This window comes from Nesoenas mayeri (assembly GCF_963082525.1).
Source record: "Nesoenas mayeri genome assembly, chromosome: 10".
NCBI lineage: Eukaryota > Metazoa > Chordata > Aves > Columbiformes > Columbidae > Nesoenas > Nesoenas mayeri.
The window spans coordinates 7014718-7037513 of record NC_137560.1 but is presented as its reverse complement, the minus strand read 5'-3'; the positions used below and the strand labels follow the sequence as shown (position 1 = coordinate 7037513).

The window sequence follows — 22796 nt, the reverse complement described above, 5'->3', positions numbered from 1 at the left end:
GGCTCAGTACAGGGGACGCGTAACGTGGCTCAGTGTAAGCGCAGGGTGACATGTACCGTGACCCAGCAGTGAGATGTGTACCTCTGCCACCTCTGGCCCCTGCGCTGGCCGTGCCATGGGCACTGCTGTCCATGGGGTGTGATGTAGCCGTGGGCAGGAGTGGTGTCACCACGGCCTGGTCCCCCCATCCTTCACAAGGACGATGTTGTGGAGTCCACCACCTCCCGACCGTTGCATACTGTGGGCACGGACTGCGAGGCTGAGCCTGGCCAGGAATGCAGAGGTCAGGGATGAACCATAGGGGATATAGCATCCTCCATCCCCCCAATTCCAGCTGTGCCCTACCCTGCACCCCAAGTTCCTTCAGGAGCCCATGCTGGGGTGCTCCCCCTCTCAGCCCTTCCCCAGCCCCCCTGCACTCACCGTGGGACTGGCTGGAGCTGGCAGCTGCCACACTGAACCGAGTGGTGCCCACACGGTGGCTGGCCACATTCTTCTGGGGCTGGAAGAGTATGATGTGGAGCTTGGGGGTGAAGAGGCAGCCAAGGACCACAGTGCCGCTGAGGCTCACTGAGATGCACATGGTGGTGGTCTGGACCTGGAGACAGAGGTGGGGAGTCAGGTGCTCCTGCCACCAGCCCTATCCCCTGAGCAGGGCAGGATGAAGCCTCTGCTGTGGCACTGGCCAGCCCCCACCCAGCTGAGGCTCCTGCCTGTCCCTCACAGACACATCCCACCTCACACCAGGTCCCTCTGGCAGGGTGGACCTGCTGGAGATCCATGGGCAGAGAATGGGCACTGCCCTGATGGGGACTCACTGCCCCTGCAAAGTGGGTGCACCTTGAGCAGCACCCCCACCCAGCCTTGTCAGCACTCCTCACCCCCATGCCCGCTCCCACGGGGAGGGTGCAAGTCCTCTACAGAAGCTCCTGACTGCAGCTTCCCCATGCACTCCTCCAGGCCTGGCAAGAACACAGCTGGGCGCCTTGCTGGGGGGAGCAGAGGTGCTGCAGTGTGCACCCCATGGTCCCCCAACCCCAGCACTGCTCAGCTCCCCAGGCACCACCATGGTCTCAGGACCACTTCCCACCCTTACTCTAGCAGTCTGCCAGGGCAGGGGTTGTCTCCCCAGGACTCACTGGCCCTTCAGCCACACTTCACCTGCTCCCAAGTACCCCAGTGCAGAGGTGACCATCACCAGGTCCACAGCCAAAGACCCTCCCCAGGCCCATGCATCTCCTAGCCACAAACCCCACAGTGCCCAAATCACCAAGGCCCTGTCAGAGCCTCTTACTCGGTAGTCGCTGGAGGTCACGTAGAAGATGGGCAGGAAAGCCAGCCAGATGATGCAGGTTGTGTACATGGTGAACCCAATGAACTTGGCCTCATTGAAGTTTTCTGGGCATTTCCGTGTCTTGAAGGCATAGACCGTGCAGAGAATGATCAAGAGAACATTGTAGGTGAGTGAAATGAGCATGTTGGAGTCACGGTTGTTGCACTTGAGGGTGACGATGTACCTCTTGTCAGGCTCTGTTTCCTTGCCTGTGCCTGGAGTCTCCACCAGCAGCCAGATGATGACGATAATCAGCTGGCAAGAGATGAGGGCCATGCAGATGACCACCTGTGATGTGGGGCTTATGAACCGGGGGCGCTGGACCCCCTCCTTCACTCCACTGAAAATCCTGGCAATGCGATTTGTCTTGGTCAAGAGGGCCGAATAGCAGACAGCAAAGGATGTGCCCAGCCCCAGCCGCCGGAGCGTGCACACCTCGGTCGAGGGCTTTGCGATGAAGATGAAGGTCATGCTGTAGCACATAAGGACCCCGGTCAGGAGAATGTAGCAGAGCTCCCGGCCGGAGGCCTTCACGATGGGTGTGTCATTGTTCTTCATGAAGACTCCAAAAACGAAGAGAGTGGAGATAAAACCCAGGCAAGAGATAGTGACAGGACCAATGGCCCAGACGTCTTTCCAGCGGATGTACTCTTGAGGCAACTCATAGCAGCCATTCAAGGTCTCGTTGGGCCAGTAACCCAGACCACAGTCCATGCACGTGAACTCATCCAGCAAGTACTCGTAGGGCTGGCAGGGGATGCAGATCCAGCAGCAGATGTCTCCAGGCTGCATGCTCTTTATCTCATTCTTCTTGCAGGGGTCGCTGCACTGGGACACAGGGATGGAGGTCTCAGCCCATGGGATGAGGCTGGTGTTGAGGATGAGCCCCTCAGCCCAGTAGCCCACCTTCTGGTACCGATACCGCCCATCCACGTAGTGATAGTTGAAGATGTTGTAGCGCCCAATCCCATCACCATAGCGGTCAAATCGAACAATGCTCTCGGTGTCTGCTGGCCTGAACGGAGCTGGAGGGAGGAGAAGGGGAGACGGTCACTGCCGTGGGGCAGGAGACTGCTCGCTCCCAGCCTGGAGGCAGGGCTCCATCAAAGGGTCACATCCTGCCACAGCCACAAGCAAATGTCCAACCTTTTCCCTGCCTTCACTCTCATAGTTGCTGCCTATACCCATGTTAGGAGAAGGAAAGCAGTGGTGGAGAACTATCTTCCCATGTGCCAAGAGCTCAGCAGCCCCAGCCAGCTCTGAGGGGGCACAGTGGGGGGTTTTGCAGCCTCCATGGCTCTCAGTGACATCTGGGTAGCTGGGCTCACCCCAAGCCATGGAGGACACACTTGAATTCATCCCACTATGTGGATCACTGGTGAAGGGTCTCCCTCCAGTTCAGTTTCTGGAATATGAATAAATTGTGGTGCTTGCAAGTGTGGTCTCTCAGGACCCACGTTACTGGAGGGTCCCCTGTGGGGTGGCCCCACCCACCGCTGGCAGGATGGAGCTGGTCACTGGCTTCTCCACACTGGGAACAGAAGGCCTGGATTGCTGCCCAAGGGTGACAGTGGGCTCTTGGCATCCTGGGACAACCACAGCTCACAGCTCCCCGGGTGTGGGCAGGCTGGAGGAACTCGACAGCACTGGGCCAAATCTGGATGTCTCACCTTCTTCCCTGCCCCTCCACCCATCCCTTTCCATTTAGACAGCCAAACCACATCTCCATTTCTGGACTCACCATCAAAATTAACATTGAGCATAAAGTCCTTGTAGAACCTCTTGCCATTGACGGGCTTCATGGCGTCGCAGAGCTTGGTGGTGTTGGGGCACAGTGCCTGGTGCATGTTGTGGAGAGAGTGAGCCATGGCATAGACCGCATTGACCACAAACGTGACCTTGGACTCCGGCTCAAACTTGCCTGTCTTGAGGGAATACCGGCTGCAGTCCTGGGTGTGGAAGCTGCACCTGAACTTCTGCTCCCAAAACTCCCGAAACCAGGGATTTCGGCTGTTATTGTAGGGGTGGAGGTTACGGAAGTAGGCAGCAAACTCCTTGATGGGGTAGGCTGCCAGCTCGATGGTGATCGCTCCCTCCGCCACTGCTTCACTGCCAGCCACCACACTCTCCAGGGCTCCCCACCCATCACTGGCCACCCACAGGAAGGACACATTGGCTCTCTGGGCAGCCGTCAGCAGCTCCCGGGCATCTTCGCTTCGGGTGAACAGCACGACCACCCTGGCATTGGGCTTCTGCAGCAGAGCCCGGACCACCCCATCATAGGTCTTCTTGTTCATGGAGCGCCCCACCTTCTCCGAGGTGGCGATGCAGATGTTGCGCATGCGGGCTTCTTGCTCAAAGGCCTCAATCCCCGTCTCCCCGTAGTCACCCTCTGAGGCCACCGTGGAGACGTAGGTCCAGTTGAAAAAGCGGAGGATCTCTGCCATGGCTTTGGCTTGGTAGAAATCTGGTGGGACAGTGCGGGCAAAGTAGTCATAGCGGGACTTGTCGCTGAGCTTGGCACTGGTGGAGGCGTAGCTGATCTGTGGGATCTGGAAGAGCCGCAGCAGGTTGGCCACCTGCGTGGAGAAGGAGAGGTGAGTGCCTGAAGACTTGGCCCAGGGAGGGGCGTTCCCACCAGGGGACCCCTGCCCAACACAGAGTGTTGCCTCATGCTCCCAAGCATGACCACGGGGCTGATGAGCAACCCCTGCCATGCGTAGGGTTCTGGCTCTCATGGCAGACAGATGGACAGTGCATGCACACGGTTGCCTGAGCCCTCAGATGTGCCCATTTCTTTTATTTTTTTTTTAATATTTCATGCACTGCCCTCTGAAATTCAGGGCTGGGTAGAGGATAAATGGATTCATGGCAAAAGCAGAAAGTGCCCTGCAGGTGCCTGGTGGGAGACGCTCCTGGGCAAGGAGTGAGCCAGGGAGCCTGGCAGCCCCATGGTGTGGGGAGAAAGGGCTGTGGAGGCCAGGAGCTGGGACAGAGCCCCCCATGCAGCCGGGGGGGGCTGCAGAGCTGGGCCTGGGGACCAGTGCCTGTGCACCTGCCATCAGGAGCCCAGCAGGACCAGGACCTTCGGCAGAAGCCCTCGTTAGCTTCAAAGGGGAAAAAAGCCCCACTAACGAGGCTGTTAAAAAGCCAGGCTCTTGGAGCAGCAAGGGGGGGCTTGGGCATGCCATGAAGACTTCTGAGCCTGCCCACATCTCGCTGCTCCCCAGGCAAGAGATGTGGCTTAATTAACGTGGACAAATGTTCTCCATGACATAGTCCCCGAATAGCAAGAAGGCCCCCGAGCACAGCAATGCTGCTGCCTGGCCTCGCCGCACAACGGGAGCTGCCAGCCCGCTGTACCACTGGGGTTGGGACGGTGGCCCTGGCCATGGGGACATGCCACGTCCCCCAGCAAGGGAAGAGACAAGTGCCCATGGGGGCTGGACTGGGATGCTGCCTCTGTCACCCAGCCCTGGCTTCCTCCACCCCACAGCCAGGGGGATGCGGGGACCCTGGGGACCAACAGACTTAGCTTGACGCACCATGGGGACTCATTAAATCTCAGCGAGTGTGTGGCCTCTACCAGCATCCCACAGGACTCTACTGGCCACCCACAGCTACCTACATCCTCCGGGGATGCCTTCTCCCTGTCGAAGCCAGCCCCTGGCTACAAAGAGCCGCAGTTTTGGGGACTGAGCTGTACCCCAGCCAGGGTGACAGCTGCATCCCAGCCAGGGTGACAGCTGGGTCCGAGGTTTGAGGTGCCTGTTGCCCTGGGATCACTGGGACGTGGGCGCAGTGCCCCTTGCACTGACCACACCTCATGGGCTGGGTTGGGGGGGCAGAGGGGATGGTGCCCACTCACACCAGGCAGCTCTGCCTGCTGGGAGCAGTGTCCCCACATCCCCACTGCAGTGTCCCCAGCACCATTCTGACACGAGGATTGTCATCACCATGCCGGAACGTGCCCCTGTGCCTGGCCACCACCCACCCATCCCACGGGAGACAGGACCCACGGGGCTGGGGGTGAGCAGAATCCCGCTCCCACACCACGGCAGACCCTGGGGACCGCCACCCACTGGGTGCCAGGGCACCACAGCAGCTACCCCCGCAGCACTATGCTGGCCAGGGGGTACCAGGACAGCCACGGCGCGGCTGTGACCATCCAGGCCTGGTGGCGGGGGCAACTGGTCCGCCGGGCACTAGAGGTGGCCAACAGCAGTGCCCGCCGCATCCAGGCCTGGTGGCATCGTGCTGTCAGCCGTCAGCGGGAAGAGCAGCGCCGGCGGGCGCTGGCAGCGTACGTCAGGAGGGAGAGGGCCGTCGTCCTTCTCCAGGCATGCACCAGGATGTGGCAGGCCAGGGAGTGGTACCGGCGCCGCCGGGAGGCAGCTTGCACTATCCAGACCCAATGGCGGCGGCGAGGGACACAGCAGCGTGGTGGCACTGATAACAGCGTGGACCTGAACATCAGGATTTGCCTGGCTTGAGGAGCTGCACTTGCTGCTACGGCCCCAGGAGAGGAATAAATCCCCGTCCCAGCATGGGACGGATCCACCAGCTTGGCTGCCATGGCTTACAGAAGGTGGAGGGGCTGCCCACAACTCCTGGGGGGACCCCAGCTGCCATCACGGCTGCAGCTCCACCATGGCAGTAGCCAGGGACCACTGTGGCACCTTTCAAGTGCTGGGCTGGCTTCTCGCCACCATTGTAGAAAGGGGTACAGTGTCACCACAAGGGACATGAGAGGATCCTTGTGCCATACCAGTGGTGGCATCACAGTCTGGCCACCAAGATTTTACCCTCCCATCCCATTTCTGCCATCCACCCAGCCCCATCTGAGCCTCTCTTGCCTGGGGGGTACCTGGATGGAAACGTCACTGTAGGAGCCCCCGATGACACCGGTGATGGCGGTGGGCAGGTCATCGTGGACAGCATAGGAGCCGTCGGGGCAGATGTGCTCAGAGCCATCCACTCTGGTGAGGGAGGCGCGAACAAAGTCGAGGGACTGCTCAAGGGCGTAGGTGTCCTTGGAGCAGGTGTCGAGGATGTGGGCACCCAGCCTCACCCCCGGCAGGATGCTCCTGTCCTTGTTGATCTCGTCCAGGGCAAAGAGCATGGCCTCCAGGCGCTGGATGCCCCGGTGCTCGTTGATCTTGCCGCAGTCTTCGCTCCCCGCTCCTTTTTCGTGGACGGGAAATAGGCCCCCGATCACCAGATCCCCATCTGTGCTGATCTCCTTCTTCCCAGCCATGCCGTGCCCGGCAGCCAGGCAGCTGGCCAAGCACATCAGCCACAGCCAGGCAGCCAAGGGGACCGCCATGGGGTGCGCTGGGCCAGTCAGGGGTCCCGCGCCACCCCCGTGTCACCCGCTGCCACCTGTCAAGGCGAGGGCAAGCAATCTCCAGGCATCGGGGGTGGGAGGTGACACGGCGTGGTGTCCGCAGGAGGGGGATCGTGCTGCCCTGGCAGAGCTCTCAGCACCTGGAAAAGCAAAAAGCCACTGGGTCTGTGGGCTGCGAGGTGAGGCAAGGACTGTCCCCAGGGACAGTGTCAGCGCTGCATGGGTGAGCAAGGGCATGAGCCTGTCTGTACCCCCGCCTCCAGTGCCCCCCCGCCACGGGGTGCCCTTAGGAAGGAGCCCTCACAGGAGGGTGAGCTGAGCAGATGCAACATCTCCCACAGTGACCTAGGACCCCCAGGACACCCGCAAGTGACACAGACCCCAGGGGACAAGCAGGAGCACAGGGTCTGGTCCCCCCACAGCACTGTCTGGGCTGCACCAGCATGGGCGGAGGGGCACAGAGCTGGGTCCCGCAGCACCAGGCAGAGCAGCCTGCCAGGGGGCAGCTTGCCAGCCCCTAAAACATTGAGGGTGGGAGAAGGAGCCAGGGGGGGTCACCCAGGATAGCGACATCAGTCTGGGCAGGGGGCCTGGGCTGGGCGGGCAGAGCCAATGCAGATTCCAAGCCAAGCCCTGGTCTATGCAGCAGAATTAGGGGTTCTAACAGCTCCCCACCTCCAGGCAAGAGTGCTGCCAAAAGCAGCCGGCCGTGAGCCGGCCGTGCCTGTAGCACCCAGCACCCTGCCACCACTGTAGCTTAATTCCCACCTCATAGCCCCGCAGCCCACCTGCCCTGCCACTGCCACCAGTGCTGCCCGTGGCACCGGAGCTGGGACACGCCACTGGCTTTCTCCTCCCGCAGCAACGTGCCAGGCGGGCACCGGCAGCCACAGTGCTTCAGAGCCTGCTCTCTCACCACCGCCCCTTCCTTCCCTTTATACTAAATTCAGAGATTTCAGTAAAAGTAAGAGCCAGGTTTGCTGACTCCCTCTACAGAAAGCACAGAGGCGCGGGGGAATCAAAGGCTTTTGCAGCAGGCAGGCCTTTTTTTGGCAGGAGATGCAGTCCCCTCTGAGATCAGTTGTCTTTTCCCAAACCACAGGAGAGATTTGTTTCCCATTTGAAGCTGACTGCTGAAATCCCACAGGGCGGTTGTTTTGGGGGTCATGGGAGAAGGAGATCCCCTGACAGCCCAGAAACCTCAGGCTGTCTCAGCACGGGAAGCTGCCGGTGCCGCGGCAGGTCCTGGGGCTCCCCCGCAGAGCAGGGTGCTCGTGAGGGTACACGGGGTGGGAGGGCGATGCCAAGGAGTGCTGGTCCCCCCTGCAGCCCCCGCATCTTCTACCAAGGCCATTCCCCCACAAGCAGAAGCAGGGCATCCCTCCATCATCCCATGGTGCTCCCAGGTTGGTGATGTCCGTGGCTACAGGAGCCCGCTGGCAAGCAGCCAGAGCTGGCGGTGATGCCCAGGGGATGCAGACGGCAGCATGGCATGGGGGAGAATGGGATGGGGTGGTGAGATGCTTGCAGCCCTCCTCCGTGCTCCCAAAGTGCCTGTACCCAGGTGCTGTCTGCCTGCAATGATCCCCCAGCCACTTCAGGGCATCTCACACCTGCCCCTCCAATTTAAAGGAGTTTGGGGAAGAGGCTGAGGAAGGGTTCCTACCTCATTTCAGGCAGTGAATGCTTTTGAGGGACTCGGGATTTCCTCAAGCAGGAAAGAGGCTGCAGGTAAATTGGTTATTGATGGAGCCCATGGTCAGCAGGCTGAGCCTGGCATAGAGGTCCAGCAGCATCAGGAACCCAGCTCCTTGGGGTCCATCTCTTCTGGAGCAGCTGTCAGCACTCACCAAATGAAAGGCACTTTCAGGCAGAGCTCTCCCAAAAGGGCAAACCATCACCCACCCTGCAGTGAGCCCTGAGGGATGCTGTGAGCAGGGCTGTGGCCATCCCTGCAGCTGCTCAGCTGGGCTGGCACAGTGCCAGGGGGAGGACAGCACTGCGGGAACATCTGGGGAACAGCTGGGGAGGTGAAGCACTGAGCAGGGCAGAGCCCAGTCCAGCCTGATAGCTACAGTGCAGTGAGAAGACTCCTGCTTGCTGCCAGCAGCCTCCCCTTCCAAAAGCATCAGTGAGTAGGATGGGTGAGAAGGTGCTGTTGCTCCTACGTGCCCTAAGTGCTTCCCACCCACCCCCTGCCAGGAGACCTGACTTTCTCTGACACCAGCACCCTTAGAGGTGGCGTGGGGTGTGTGTGGGAGCAGCCGGGCTGGGAGGGCACGGGACGAGCCCACCTTGCATGAGCATCTATCAACACCTCCCCTGGGGGTCCTGGAGATCCTGCCACCACCGAGATCTGCCAGGACCCCCACACCTGTTCTGCCCCACAGCCTGCGAGACCTGATGCTCCATGAAGCCAAAGCACCTTCCCCGGGCGCTTACCCTGTCACCCCCCACCATCACGGCCCTTCAGCTGCTCCTGCCCAACCTGGCGAAGGTGAGAGGAGCTGACGAAGCCCTCACCCGTGCGCCCCATTAGCCAGGTGGCAGAGGAGGGGTCTGCCCACCCCACCGCAGCTCCTCGAGGGGCTGGGGGTCACAGGCTTAGGCAATCCACTCCAAATCTCATCCCAAACCCGCTCTGAAGTCCGGCTGCCCCCCAGACCCACTGGTCTCCCCGGCTGCGGGCAGCTGGAGGAAGGACCCAGGAGTCAGCAGCCGGGGGGAGACTGTCCCCGCCGCCCGGAAGGTCACCCCCGCTGCCCTGTCCCGGTGCCGGCGGGCAGCTGCTGCCCGGGGCCGGGGTCTGCGGCGGTGGGGACCCTCTGGGGGCTTCTCCCGATGTCCGGCGCCCCGGCGTGCTGCGCCGGCCATGGGGAAGCCCGTGGGACACGTCCCTGTGCCCCCCGCCCGCCCGCACCTCCAGCCTAGCCCGTGCCGGGGCTCGGGTCCTCTCCCGCAGCCCCGGGAGCCCCGACACCGGCTCCGGGCACCAGCTGCCGAGCCCCGCCGTGCCGCGGCCCCGACGGCTGCGGGGGATCGCTGGTCGCAGTGTCCCGCCGCCGCGGGCACCGGGGACTCTGGGGACGCCGGAACGCCGCCGAGCCACAGCGCGGCCCGGGGCCACGGGGACGGGCGCGGCCGGGAACGCCCGGGTGGGACCGCAGCCCTTACCTGGGCCCGGCGGGCTGCGCCGGGAACCGGTGCCGGTCCAGCTGCTGCCTCGGAGCTGCGCCTGCCGCCGCCTCCCGCCGCTGCCTCTGACACTCCGCCAGCCCCAGCTGAGCGGAGCCGCTCCGCCCCCAGCCCGGCCCGGCCCGGCCCCGGCCCCCGCCCCGGCCCGGCCCCAGCCCGGCCCGCTCCACCTGCCCTCCGCCCGCTCCCGGCACCGCCGCGCCGGGCAGGGCACCGGCAAAGCCGGAGGCTGGCAGAGCTTGGGCAGAGCAGGGAGGACACGGCCAGGTCCAGGCAGGGCATGGTCAGACCGAGCCGAGGCATAGGCAGGATACCTCCAGAGCAGGCAGGACCTGCTCAGCAGCCGGGCAGACCCGCAGCTCAGCACCTGCTCTGCCGCGCCCCGTCTCAGTCCCAGCCCAGCGAGAGGGGTCCCAGCCCCGACTCCAGCTCCACAGCTGCAACCTGGTGCCCCTGGGGCCGTTCTCCCTCTTCCCAGAAAGACCCCTGACGCCAGGCCCCTGGGGGGCACCGGGAGCCCCAACATCACCCCACTGTCCCTGTGCACTCAACGCAGCCTCCAGCACTCACTGTTGGCCCAAGCACCAAGCTGGGCAAGGCTTTGGACCATCTGAAGGTAGAAGCAGCAGCTGGATTTAGCGTTCTAGGTCTCTACTGCTTGCACAAACCTTTTCTGGAGCTATTTGGCCACCCAGTATCCCACCACACTCTGTCCCCATCGCTCCCACGCTGGCAGGCCGGCTGTCCCAGAGAGTACAGCATCTCAGAGACAAGAAATGACACAGGACCCGCAAGGGTGGGCAGGGATCAGGGGTGCATCCAGGTCACCACCCCAAGCGACCACCTCACTGCCCTGCGCCTCAGTTTCCCCACTGTTGGCTGCTCTGCTTGCAGGCTCGGGTTAGAGCGCTGTAGCAAGAATCAGATCCACTCTGTTCCCCTGCAGCAATTGTGGTTTGAGGAGGGGGGATAACCGAGGAACTCCGTCACAGCGTCCCCCCTGGGGACACACAGCACCAGGACCTCGGCCCCTGCCAGCTCGTCTCCTTCCAAGGCTGTGAGCACAGAGCAGGCACTGGGGAGAAGAGGGTGCCTGGCTGGGGGACCTCAGCTCTGCTGGCTGGGGGGCAGAGAGCTGGGGAGGGCTGCAGACACGCTGTGTTGAAGGATGCTGGCACTGCCGAGGTGCCGCTTTCCCCGCAGCAGACAGGACCTGGCATGAGCCTCGCACGTGCGCTGGCACCGGCTGCGTCCTCCCAGCTGCTGCTTCAGCACTGCTGACAGCAGAAGGATGATGGCAAAACCTCCCCGGCCCCATCTTCAGTGGGGTTAGGGACAAGCGGCGTCAGGATCTGCTGCCTGGCTCCAGCCCCCCCAGAGCCTCAGCCAGCCATAAATATTTCAGGGGGCTTGGCAGTTTTGTAATAACCGGCAACAAAGATAAACACCGGGAAGAGCAATATTTTTCCATGTGGGCTGGAGGAGTTTAATATTTTATCACTGAGAGCACAAAATATTTATGAACAATCTCATGTCAATCACTGGCTGAGGACTAATCATGACCTTTCCAAGCCAGGGAGGACAATGTCCCCACCACAGAGGGACAGTCAGCCGTCCCCTGCCCCTTGTCCCCCCACCTCAAGCCCTGGTTTTGGGCCACCATGTCCAACCACTGGGCTGCCGGAAGCACCGTGGGCACCAGGGCAGGGGCTGAGCTCTGCCCGTCAGGCAAGGTGCTCCAGCCCCTGACTTTGCCCCAGGGCACCGTGGTGGCGATGTCCAGGCTGCTCTCTCATCCCCATGCTGGGTAAAAGGGAACTGGGAGCAGCATGGGCAGCCCCACGGCTGCAGGACCAGGCAGAGGAGATGCCAGGGGGACACTGCACGGGCAGGCTGGTGGCCCCCACCGTGGGACCTGATGCAGCCCACCAGCGGGCCAGGGACCTGGCTTTACTGCTTTTACTCAGTAAGTTCCCAAGATGAAGAGGGGCACCACCTTCTTCCAGCCCAGCCCTGCCCAGATCAGCATTGCGGCCAGGACCCCTCCCCACTTCGCCCACAGCTTGCAGAACTGGGAACAGCCCCCATGACCCCGCGGGGTTGCCAGGGCAGGGAGCGAGCCGAGCAGCGGGGAGACAGAGCCCTCGAGCAGCTCCCCAGTTCGGCTGGGGCACGAGGGGCAGCCCACCAATAGCCCCCCACCCACAGCCCTCTCTCCACCGCGGGGCAGGACAGCACGATGGGCCGAGGGGCAGTCAGCAACGCCACCGGCCACCAGCAAGGAAAAGCATCCACTTTATTACAGACCCCAAAAGCACCTGTGGCAGCTCCAGCAGGACCAGGTTTACATGGGATGTTTCCATTTTTCAGCAAGGGGAAGGGGGGAACAAACCCAGCCGGCCCTGCTCACGGCTCTTTGGTGCTAGAAAATACAGGGCGGTGCGGCAGAAGCTGTGGGTGAGAGGGGCACCGGCAGAGACGAGAGGGGACACCTCCGACACCCGTCACCACCCCCCCGAGATGCCTGCAAGGAATTTGCGATGCATCCAGAGACACACAAACGGCAAATGCGTTTTGCTGCCTCCGCCCCAGTCTGCACCTACCCCACACTGCTGAGCGCTGCAGAAGTCCCCCCCAGTTTCCCAGCACCCCCAAAACAGTCAAACACCCTTTCTGCAAAGAGGGAGAGTGGGTCCCAGGGGGAATCAGTGACCAAAATCTCTTGGTTGGAGAGGAAGGAGGTGGAAAAGGCAACTGGTTCCCAGTAACGCAGGCCCTGGTGGGAGGTGAGGCAGCTTCACTCCTCTCCTCTCTCAGCAGCGACGGGCTCCTTGGTCCACTTGTCTGTGACCTCCTGGTTGCTCACATAGCCCACATCAGGCAGCAGGCCTGGGGCTCCCTCCCCGTCTACGGTGACCTCCAGATCCAGCTCCTCGAAGGAGGAGCCGCTGGCTCCCGACTCGCTGTAGCTGTGCTCGCTGCGGTTGTCCGCCTCCTCCCGGCCCCGGCTGGCTGGGAAGGGCAGCAGGACAGAGGTGGCCACGGAGGTGTCTCTGCTGTCGGTTGTGGCTTCCATGCTGATGGAGCTCGTCTCACTCATGGTGTCAGCCCCTGGGATGGAGAGAGAAGGGGAAGGAATGAATGAATGCTGCGGGAAGGTGATGTGGATGGGGTGCCACAGCCTTCAAAACCACCAGAAACCTCAGAGACGTCAGGTCACAGTGGAGAGCAGCTCCTACCTCTTGTCACCTCTTTGTGCCTTTGAGACTCAACCGGGCCAAGAAAAGCATGAGCTGGACTTGTGCAGCTCCCTGAAGCCAAGGCACCACCCAGCCAGCACAAACAACCCCTCTTCCCAGCCGTGCCCTGACCTCCCGCCATGCCCGGGCCCCGCTGCTGCTCCCTGTGCACACACCGAGCACCCAGGGAGTCCTTCCTTAGGGAGAACACATGGCGTGGGAGCCGGAGGACACCCTTGCCCCTGTCACAGCACCAGGAACGAGGCGAGGAGCGGGACGCTGTGCTGTGAGCGTGATGGGGAGCAGCAGCATTGCTTGAGCACCCAAGGAGAAGGCGGCATGTGGACAGGTCCTTGCATGTGCCACTGTCAGAGGCAGGTGTACGTCCAGCCACACTTCGGGAAGCCAGAGGATGGGGGGAGTCTTCCCAGCTCCCTCAGCACCTCTCCATGCCACCCGGCTGCCAGCGCACAGCCCTTCTCATGGCCGAGCCCCTGGGGCTGCCCTGCCGGCCCGGGTGGAACCCTCAGCCCACAGCCCCCTCCCTGGATCCCTGCCCCATTAGTTCAGTCGACGACACAACTAAGGAGTCGACAACAAGACGAGCATGTGAGATCGAGACCAGCAGCTCAGTGCTGTTGCCGGAGCAACCAGCCGGGAGAGAAAACTCTCCTGTAAAACATTAATCATTGCTAATTAGGGCATCAAAGATCCACATGGTTAATTATGATATCACAGATCCACGTTGCTGATTACGACACTGCAGATCCACGTTGCTAATTACGACAGCAAACACCAGGTGGACTCCTCCATCACCACCTGCCCCACGATGGCGGGACACGCATGCCGGGCTTGGCCGCTTCCTGGCACCGCCGCTCCCAGGGGCTCCATCCACACGGCGCTGGACGCCCATGCCCAGGACCGTGCCCCGCACCAGGAGGGAAACCAGGAGGAGCCCTGCTCGGCAGCTGCATTGGTGGAGGACCACAGCTCATCACCAGAGAGTCCGGGAAGCGGCAAAGAGGATGGTGATGCCGGCAGAGGGGTGAGAGGAGATGGGGAGAGGAGAGAGAGGAGAGAGAGGAGAGAGAGGAGAGAGAGGAGAGAGAGGAGAGAGAGGAGAGAGAGGAGAGCCCTCTCCTCCACCCTGGCTCCTGCCCCGTGGCTCCATCTCCAGCCACTGACACGGGGCTGCCCCAGGATCACACAGGCATCTCCAGCCTCCTTGGGCTCCTCACCCTTCTCCAGCTGCATGGCAGCCACCCATCTCCTGGATGAGACCTGCCAGGGAGGGAACTTTCCTTCCAAACACCCTTAAATCCCTCTTTTTGCTGTTTTTCTTCCCAGCCTGGGGAGCTGCCAGCAGAACTCCTTGTAAATGGCAGTCCTCTGCCTTCCGAGCAGCATCATCCCACGGTCCTGCCGGAGCGAGGGCTGTTCGGAGAGGACTGTGCAGCATCAGCAGGATGAGGAGCAGCTGGGAAAGACCCACAGACACAGCGTACTCTCTGCTTCACGCCACCTGCATGGGGTATCGGCTCCATTCCACCCTGTCAGTGCCCAGAGAGGAGCCTGAGCCTCCACCCTCTCACCATGGCCAGGGCACACAAGCTCTTTGGCAGATGGCACGAGCCGAGCCCTCAACCACCTACCTAAACGACGCCTGGTGACCCCTCCATGAAAAGGAGAAAAGAACTGTCGCCCGCCGACACGCTTTGCCCTCGCTGCAGCATCAGAAAGCACCTTGACATGGAAACTACATTTACTCTAAGTTAAAAAGGATGTTCTGCACGCTGCTGGTGAGGCACTCACTGAAGGGGATGGCAACCACCAAGTCAGCAGTAGAAAGGTAGGAGATGTCATTCCACCCGGCAGGACCACGGCAGGGCAGTGGGTCAGCAGGAGATGCTGGGAAGATGGAGAACTGTGAGGGATGGAGGGGAGCGTGTGACCCCAAGCCTTAAAGCCAACTAGGGGTTTGCAAGGGATTTCAAAATTTAAAAAAAAATCCAGTTTGGCCAAATTGGTGGCCTGAGTTGACACAGACACATTACCACCATGGCTTCATGACATTCATGGTCACCTTGCATCCCTCTGAAATCCAGGACAAGAATGAACCCCAAGCTATGCCCTGCCTGTGCAGCACCCCTCTTGTGTCACCCCAGGGACCCTTTTGGCTGTGAAGCCACCACGTAACCACATGCCATAAAGCAAAGGAGCTTTGGAGAGGAGCAGCAGCATGGGAAGGGCAAGACAGAGATGAAGCCGACGCACGTGCTGCTCCGAGCCGCCACCGCGGGACAGCACCGCTGCCCTCACCCCTGGCAGCCGCCTCCCTCTTCCCCGCTCTGAGGGCGACAATCGAGCCCCGTTTCCTTTCAGCCAGGCACTTTTCCACCGCTCTGTCAATTCTGATCATGTTTGAGCAGCCTCAGCTGGCGAATTTACCCATTTCAGCAGCCTCGCTCTCTGCTCAGGACAAGGCTCCGGCACGGCCACCAGCGTGGCAGGGGATGGATGGCCAGGGCGAGAGATGGAGCCGCTGCTGCTGGGGACGGTGTGGGGTCAGCTCTGGCAGGAGGACACGGCAGGAAGCCCCAGCCGGCCCAGCACAGCCCGGAGAGGCCAGGCACAGTGTGGTGGGGCTGCAAGTGGGCAACCAAAGCCTCGTTGGAAGGCGCCTTGTGGGCGAGCAGGGGTTCAGCTCTCATCTCCTGGGCACAGAGGTTTCCGTCAGCCCCCACACCCATCTCTCCATCCTGCCCCGTCACCTTGCCTGGTGCCCCAGCCAGCTGCATCCCACCTGCCAGGGCCGATCCCTGCACCGGCAGCCAGCCCAGCACTCGGAGCCAGTGTGGCTTTTCTGTGGCACATGGTGAGGTGCCAGCCCGCCCATGGGAACTCCCCGCTCCGCTCCGCTCCCCCGAGGACAGTGTAGCTATCCCACCGAGCCTTCACTCAGCAGAAACGAGGAACCTGGGAAGTCTTGATTTGGCAGAAAGAGGCACAGCTTGGGCCGAAGGCCAACCAGGGTATTGAGTAGCCCCGCAAAGGCCAGGGACACCTAGGAAGATGGGAAGCCAAGCAGCCAGAACCAAGATATCAACCAGAGGTGGGGGCAACGGGAACCATTCACCCCAGGCTGCTGTGAAGCCTGGCAGGGAGCCGGCACGCCCAGGCAGCTCAGCCCTGTGCCACCACAGGACCCTGCATCCCCAAACCCCCGGGAAGGACCCGCTCCCCTCCCACATGGCCCCAGCAGAACACAGATGCCCGAGCATCACTCCCTTCTTGGTGCACCGGGGCCCTCTCCTTCCATCCATTCAATCAAATATTCATTGTCTCTGTTGCTAAATAATAGATCAATGTGCTGCCAGGAGGGGCACAGGCCTCCCGCGCTTGCCAGGGCACGCACGCAGCCGTCACTAGAGGGGCTGGGGCAGGCAGAGCAGCAGGCAGGAGCTGCCCGCTGAGCCCCTTCTCGTGATGCACAGGCAGGCAGAACAGGCAGGGCTCTTCGGAGGATGGAAGCAAGCGGGGACGAGGCAAAGCACACCAGGGAAGGTGCCCCCTCGTCACACTGGGGGGCAGCAGGTGATGCCATCGGTTGCACCCAGATGTTGCTGGACAGACTCAGCTCCAGGAAAATGAGCACCTGAGACGCTGGGCAGAGCCACGTGCTCAGAAACCATCTGTGTTCATGCCAGCACACCCGTGTCAAGAGGCTGCTTTTGTTTGCTTTTACCTTCCAGGCGGCGCAGCGGGGTCACGCTGGAGAGCACACTGCTGAGCGCCCGCCGGGAGCGAGGGCCCGCTGAGCGCCGCGCTGACGCCAAAGCCCTAGAAAATAATTAAGTACAAAACAACTAATCGTGATTGACACTGGCCCCCTGGAGACCTGTCAGCCGCCTTCCAAAAATGCTTCCTGTCTTTCCGATGACCCTGACGATGGCAAAGAAGAGACAGAATTCGTGCAGAGGCAGCTGCAGCCGCCGGCCCCTTCATTGTGTGCTGAGTGTGTCCATCCTCAGCAGAGCTGCCAGCATCCTGCTCTCCTCACAGAGCAGCACCAGAATGCAGAGACCCCGTGCCGCATCCCACAGCATTTATGGCCACTGGCTTTGCTTGGAGCCACAGGCACCCAGCACCTTGCAGGGAGAGCTCAGGAGCAAGAAGGACAGCAGACAACCTAGATGGAGATGTGCTCCAAGGAACAGTGGCAGAGCTAAGGCAGGTCAAGAAATAACCCCAACCCAGGCAATCAGGTTTGAGGGGGGACCGCACTGAAAAGCAGACGTTGCTGCACCCAGCCTCCGGCTGGCAGAGGAAAGCTTGAAAGCTGCAACAGACACCCTGAGATCTGCAGGGTCAGGAAGATCTTATGGCCATCATGCCTGTTGAAAGTGTCTCCCTTGAGCAGCTCCCCAAGCAAGAAGGGAGTAAAAAAGGACGGGGAAAGTTTGTGGCTTTCTCTTCCTCCAACTCAGAGGTGGTTGCATGGATCCCAGCACAGAAAACACTTGGGAAGGGAGGACCAGTCTCAATCCATAAGGCATCATCTTCAAGGTGGTGTCTTCAAGGCCTCTCCAGTGAGTGGCTGGACACAGAGGAGATCTGCTGGCTGTCCCCTCCCGCTGGATCTCCTCTCGCACTGGGGCCAGAAAACCCATGCGGGACTTCAGCAGCGAGATGCAAACCCCGAGCAGGCCAGCCGCTGCCTCCCACCTTGCCCCCCGACTTCGACCCTGCTGCTGAACCCAGGGCAGCCCCACAGCCACTCAGCTGCTGCAGCAAACCAAGTCCCTGGTGTAAGCAGGCCAGCAGCAGTGGGACAAGGATGGTCACCAGCCACCACCTCCCTTTGCACAAGCCCAGGACCTCCCCATGAGGTGTCACTCTCCCCAGGTGACAGCTGTTGTGCTTGTCCAGGCTACTGTGACATGACGGGGATTCAGGAGATGATGTGGACCTCCAAGATCCTCTGGCAGGAGCAGCACAAGCAACCTGAAAGCTTGCCATGTCCTCAGCCCTCTCCGACAGCCGGAGCAGGGATGCGGTGTCCCGTCACACCTGTTTCTGCTGCCATGCCCAGCAGTGACTGTGATCACAGTACTGACATCCAAGCTCAGCTCTTCAGTCTTAGAGGCAAGGCCAACCTCTCACAGCTATTATTATTTTAAGCTGGTTTTGTGCAGACTCAGCAGGTGACACCACATCAGACTGCACCTACAAAAGCCCATCTATGTGACTGGAAGGGGAGGGGAGGTGGAGAAGCTGCCAAGAGCTGCTGCTGGGAAGCCCAGCCTGGGGTAGGGGTCTCTCACATGAGAAAGTCCAACATCATTTGCCATCTAAAATTGGAAAAACCTTCCCAGCCCTTCTTCCAGCTGGGCAGGAGACTCCCCCACCATGGGCGCACTGGCGGTGGCGTCCCAGGGAAAGCCCCAAGACAGCCAGGGCGCAGGGCAGTGGCTACACCGAGCATCCCCCAGCGGTGCAGAAAGGAGCACGCACAGCTGCTGAAGCCACCAAACTGACACAGCTTTTGCTCACACGGGTCCTGCTGTCCCTCTCCGAAACCACAGGGCAACTGTGGGAAGGTGCCAAAGGCAGTGGACTGCGAGGAGCCTTCAGCCAACCCGGGCTGGTACCCAAAGCTGCCACCTCGAGAGCAGGCAGACAAAAAAGCAAAGAGCCAGCTGAGTGCTGTGAAAACACGGGACCTTGAAGCACTGGGAAACCACTCCAATTAGACTCTTCATTGCAGCGCTAAATGGACAGAGCTCCCAGAAAGCAATTTCCAGGCTTGCTTTTACGCTGCACGCGATTAAGAATTAAAGCAATCCAAACCTGAAGATGTGTTAAATAAAACGACCAAACTCCCCGGCAGGCGAGGAGAACCGTCATGGTTTTTTCATGCCAGTTACGCAAGCGTGGGCAACCTGCGGGCAGGAGGAGGCGGCTGCCCCCGCCAGCGGCCGGCTCGGCCGTTGTGTCCAGCGCCTGGGAACGCTGGCCCAGCCGCTCCCGCATCTCGCAGACACGTGAGCACGTGGGCTGGCGATGGCAACTAGCATTTCGGGTTACTATAGCACTGCTGTTCTGCGCCTACAGCCATTGTGGTCCCTTCCTGTATGAATACATCCAACAGATCTCACTGAGCAGATGCTATCGGGCAACTCCACCACCAGCTACAGCAACCTGGTATTTAAGCTCTTCGCAATCCCAATATGTAACAGATGAATATGAGATCAAGGAAAATGTATATGACAAGGAGAAAAACAAGCCCAGCTGCAGCCAAAAGCTGCAAGATCCAGCTCTGCTCTGACAACTGTGGGTCGGCAGCTTGGCCCTCGTCCCAATGCCACAGGGGTGCCCGTATGCTCCCCAAGGAGCGATGTGACACCTCAGGGTTGAGATCCCATGTCAGCCCGGGGTGAGGGGAGGAGGTGTGCTGAGACTCAGCAGTTGGGTGCCAAGTGGGCGCAGGGGGGCTCCTCTCTGCCTGCCCAGGTGGCAGCACTGGGGACACCAGGACTCCCACCTTTGGGAGGGCTGATGCTGATCAAAGACAGAGCCCGTGTACAGGCCACGGATACCTGTGATGTCTGTCTGGGCATCCTCAGCCTCAGCTGCAGCAGCCCTGCTCTTTCTCTCCAGTTCTTTCATTTCAGGCACGTAGAAGTCCCCTTGGCGGGCAAGGGGACACACGAAGTAGATGCGGTCCTCCTTGTAGATCTCGATCCGGGGGTGGGCGCACAGCTTCCTCTCCTGAAAGACAGCAGGCAACTGCAGGTCAGCGATCTGCCCCCCCAGCAGCCCCCGCCACATGGACCTGCTGGCCTGGGAGTGTCACAGACAGACCCACTTCACCCACAGATATGGGGGCCCAGGGAGGAGCAGTGGGTCCCATCCTGAAACCGCAGTGCTGCTTTCCCTATTGCAGCAGCCCACCATGTGCCAGGGCCGGCGGGTTTGGCCCTGGGGGTGAGCAGGCGGCCGGGCTCAAGGAGATGCTGAAGCCCCAGGGAGGCTCAGCTCCCCTGGCTCAGCCTGTTTTGGCGTGCTTATTTGGGGCTGAAGCAAGGGGGTTTGGGGAGCCCAGCAGCTGCTTCACACAGACTTGCCAAGTCTCTGGTTCCTCCTGGCAGCACAGCCCCACAAGCAGGCGTAGCACTTCTCAGCTAATTAATATAATCCAGAGCCGACAGCTCAAGCAGCTCCTTTCAGAACAGCGAGGGCAGGGGGACTGGGAGATGAATCCCTGGCATTTCAGACAGCTCCCCCTCCTCCTCTTCCTCACCCACCTCCCCCGGCAGTGCACTTCAAGACCTCAGCCCCCCCGGCCTGCCAGGGACACACAATGGGGGCTCATCCCCCCAGCCATGCCCCAGCCCACACCGAGCTGGGGCTCCAGGGACTCTTGGGGTGCCAGGACCTGCCGAGGAGCAGCTGGACCCCTCACGCCACCCCCTCTTTGCCTGCTGGCTGCTTGCTGGGAGAGGGGGAGGCTGATTACAACCCTGGTGAGAAGGGAGAGTGTCTCTTCAGTGGGTTTTCTCTTTCTTTTTGGTTTTTTCTTTCCCCTTTTCAAATTGCTGACAGCTTTTATTTCACCCTACAAACCACCCTGATTATCCTCCTCCTCCCTGCCCTGACTACCCTCCTCTCCCTTCTCCCTGCCCCAACTATCCTCTTCCTCCCTGCCACGTCCCCCCAGCACAGTTTGCCCAGACACCCTCAGTCAGGGTCCCCATCCCTCCGGGGCTCCCCAAATCCAGGGCTGACCCCTCTCTACGGACACATCAATCGTGACCTTACAAGAGCCTGTTCATTCCCAGCTCCTCTCGGCCCTGGGGATGGACGTGGCCGATTCCAAGTTATTTATTTCCCAGTCTAACACTGGCACCAGGCAGAATCGATGACAGAGGGGAGCCAATGCTGACCCTCTCCCTGCTGCTGGCAGCAAGGCCACTTGGAGAGCCACCTCCATGATGGCAGGATGCTGGGGAGAAAGCCCCACATGAGGCATTTTCGGGTCTGTTTTCCCAGGAAAGCCCACAGGAGCTGGCTCTGCAGAGCCCACTTCACCCATTGGTATCACCATGGCAGAACCCAAAACTCAGCAGAAGCTTTACTCATTCCATTCCAACACCTTCCAGCCTGCATTTCAGCCGAGTTCCTCCAGCCGAGGAGGAACCACATTCATGATCCTGGTGCAGCAGGGACACGGGAAGGCTTCCACGGCACTCGGAGCCCAGAGTTCCCACTCGCAGGCAGGTGAAACACTAACACACGCAGGTCAAAACTGTATTAAATAAAAACACGCTGGGCTGTTTTTAGCAGCAGAGCAGAGGCGGCTCATATCACTCCCACTTTTTCAGCAACAACACAGACAAGAACCCTCCCCGTTGCTCTGCCCCTTGCTCTACCAACCACGAGCCCACCAACCAATCTTCAGCTGAGCTCGTTATTTTAGGTTACTGCAACATATAACAGAGATGGGTATCTCCAAGGTTCTCAGGATTTTTGGATGCATCCAGCTGGCTCTCCACCACTTGATGCAGACAGGGACAACTCAAAGAATCTTAAAGAGACCTTCACTAAACTCACATGAGGTCTCTAAACAGTCTGTAACCTCAGGGCTCCAGTCCTGCTGCCAAGACACCCCAAACTGGCTTCCCAAGCCCACCCAGGGATTCCTACAGAGCGGACCTAGGACGTATCCTCTTCCTACAGTTTACCTAGGCTGGTACAACTGCCCTTCCCATTACACAGCCATAGTAGTGACTCCCCAAAAGCACAAAAAAATGCCCCCTCCACACACATGAAAGGTGGGAATCATGGCTTTATAAAGAATGAAAATGCACACCTGCATAAAGAGCAGGATCCTTGACTGACTCTAGCACCAAATGCTGCTTCACACTCAAGGACTATCCTACAAGAGAGATGAGGATGCTCCCCCTGCCATGCTGGGAAGCGGCTTTGTCTCCCTGCAGCCAAAACCCACGGCCATGGACCAGTCAGTGGGATGATGCTGAAGTGGCTGGATATTTACAGTTGAAACCAACCCCTGCCTCGTTACAGACAGCTGCGAGGATGCTTAATACTTGACTTCTTCCAAATTCACCCAGGGGTTCTCCCCAAAGGAAATGGAGGGAACCAGAGCCTGGCAGTCCTAATTGATGCCTGCAGAATTCAATCTGGGAGCCAGGCTAGCGAGCTGGCCTCTGCTTCTGTGCTTCTTCCCAGAGCAGCCCAGCTCCTGGCAAGGCTACTGCAGAGCTCAGTGCTGGCAGCGGGCTCAGGAGAGGACAGCGTCCCCAAGAAGGAGCAAGGAGGTGGCAGCTGGGAATGCTGTCCCTCCAGGCTGAGACCAAAGTGATGAGGCTGCATAAAGACTTGAGGAAAGGGAAAAGGTGATGATGTGGGGAGCAGGACAACAGAAATGGATAAGGGGATCATCCAAAGGTGATCAGGAGGCAGGCAGAGGCCAGGCAAGCACAGGCAGAGGTGCAGCAAAGTGTAACTGAGAGGCAGGTGTCAGCACAGGACAGAGCGAGGTTAGGATGGTCGCAGCACAGAGGAGGGCTGAGAGGATGCTGCCAGGGAAAGAAGAAACCTGGAGAAACTACAGAGCAGAGTCCAAAGGCGAAGGCACAAGCAGAGGGTGAAAGAGCGG

General features: G+C 60.4%; 2 protein-coding genes across 2 annotated transcripts in view; both read right to left on the bottom strand.

The window, feature by feature from the left end:
- Positions 1-191: 191 nt before the first annotated feature.
- GRM2 (glutamate metabotropic receptor 2) lies at positions 192-6659 on the bottom strand (the record flags this gene model as incomplete). Its single annotated transcript, XM_080350687.1, has 5 exons — positions 192-265; positions 424-598; positions 1295-2358; positions 3075-3912; positions 6201-6659. 5 exons carry the CDS (start codon positions 6657-6659, stop codon positions 192-194), a joined length of 2610 nt encoding a protein of 869 aa, XP_080206813.1.
- Positions 6660-12576: 5917 nt separating this feature from the next.
- Positions 12577-22796, bottom strand: part of TEX264 (testis expressed 264, ER-phagy receptor) — a 35253-nt gene continuing 25033 nt past the window's right edge. Inside the window, exons 3-4 of the mRNA XM_080350636.1 lie at positions 19714-19885; positions 12577-12986 (exon numbers count right to left, since the gene is read on the bottom strand). Of these exons, the coding sequence (XP_080206762.1) occupies positions 12673-12986; positions 19714-19885 (486 nt within the window). The 3' untranslated portion in view covers positions 12577-12672. The remainder of the gene's footprint in view (positions 12987-19713; positions 19886-22796) is intronic.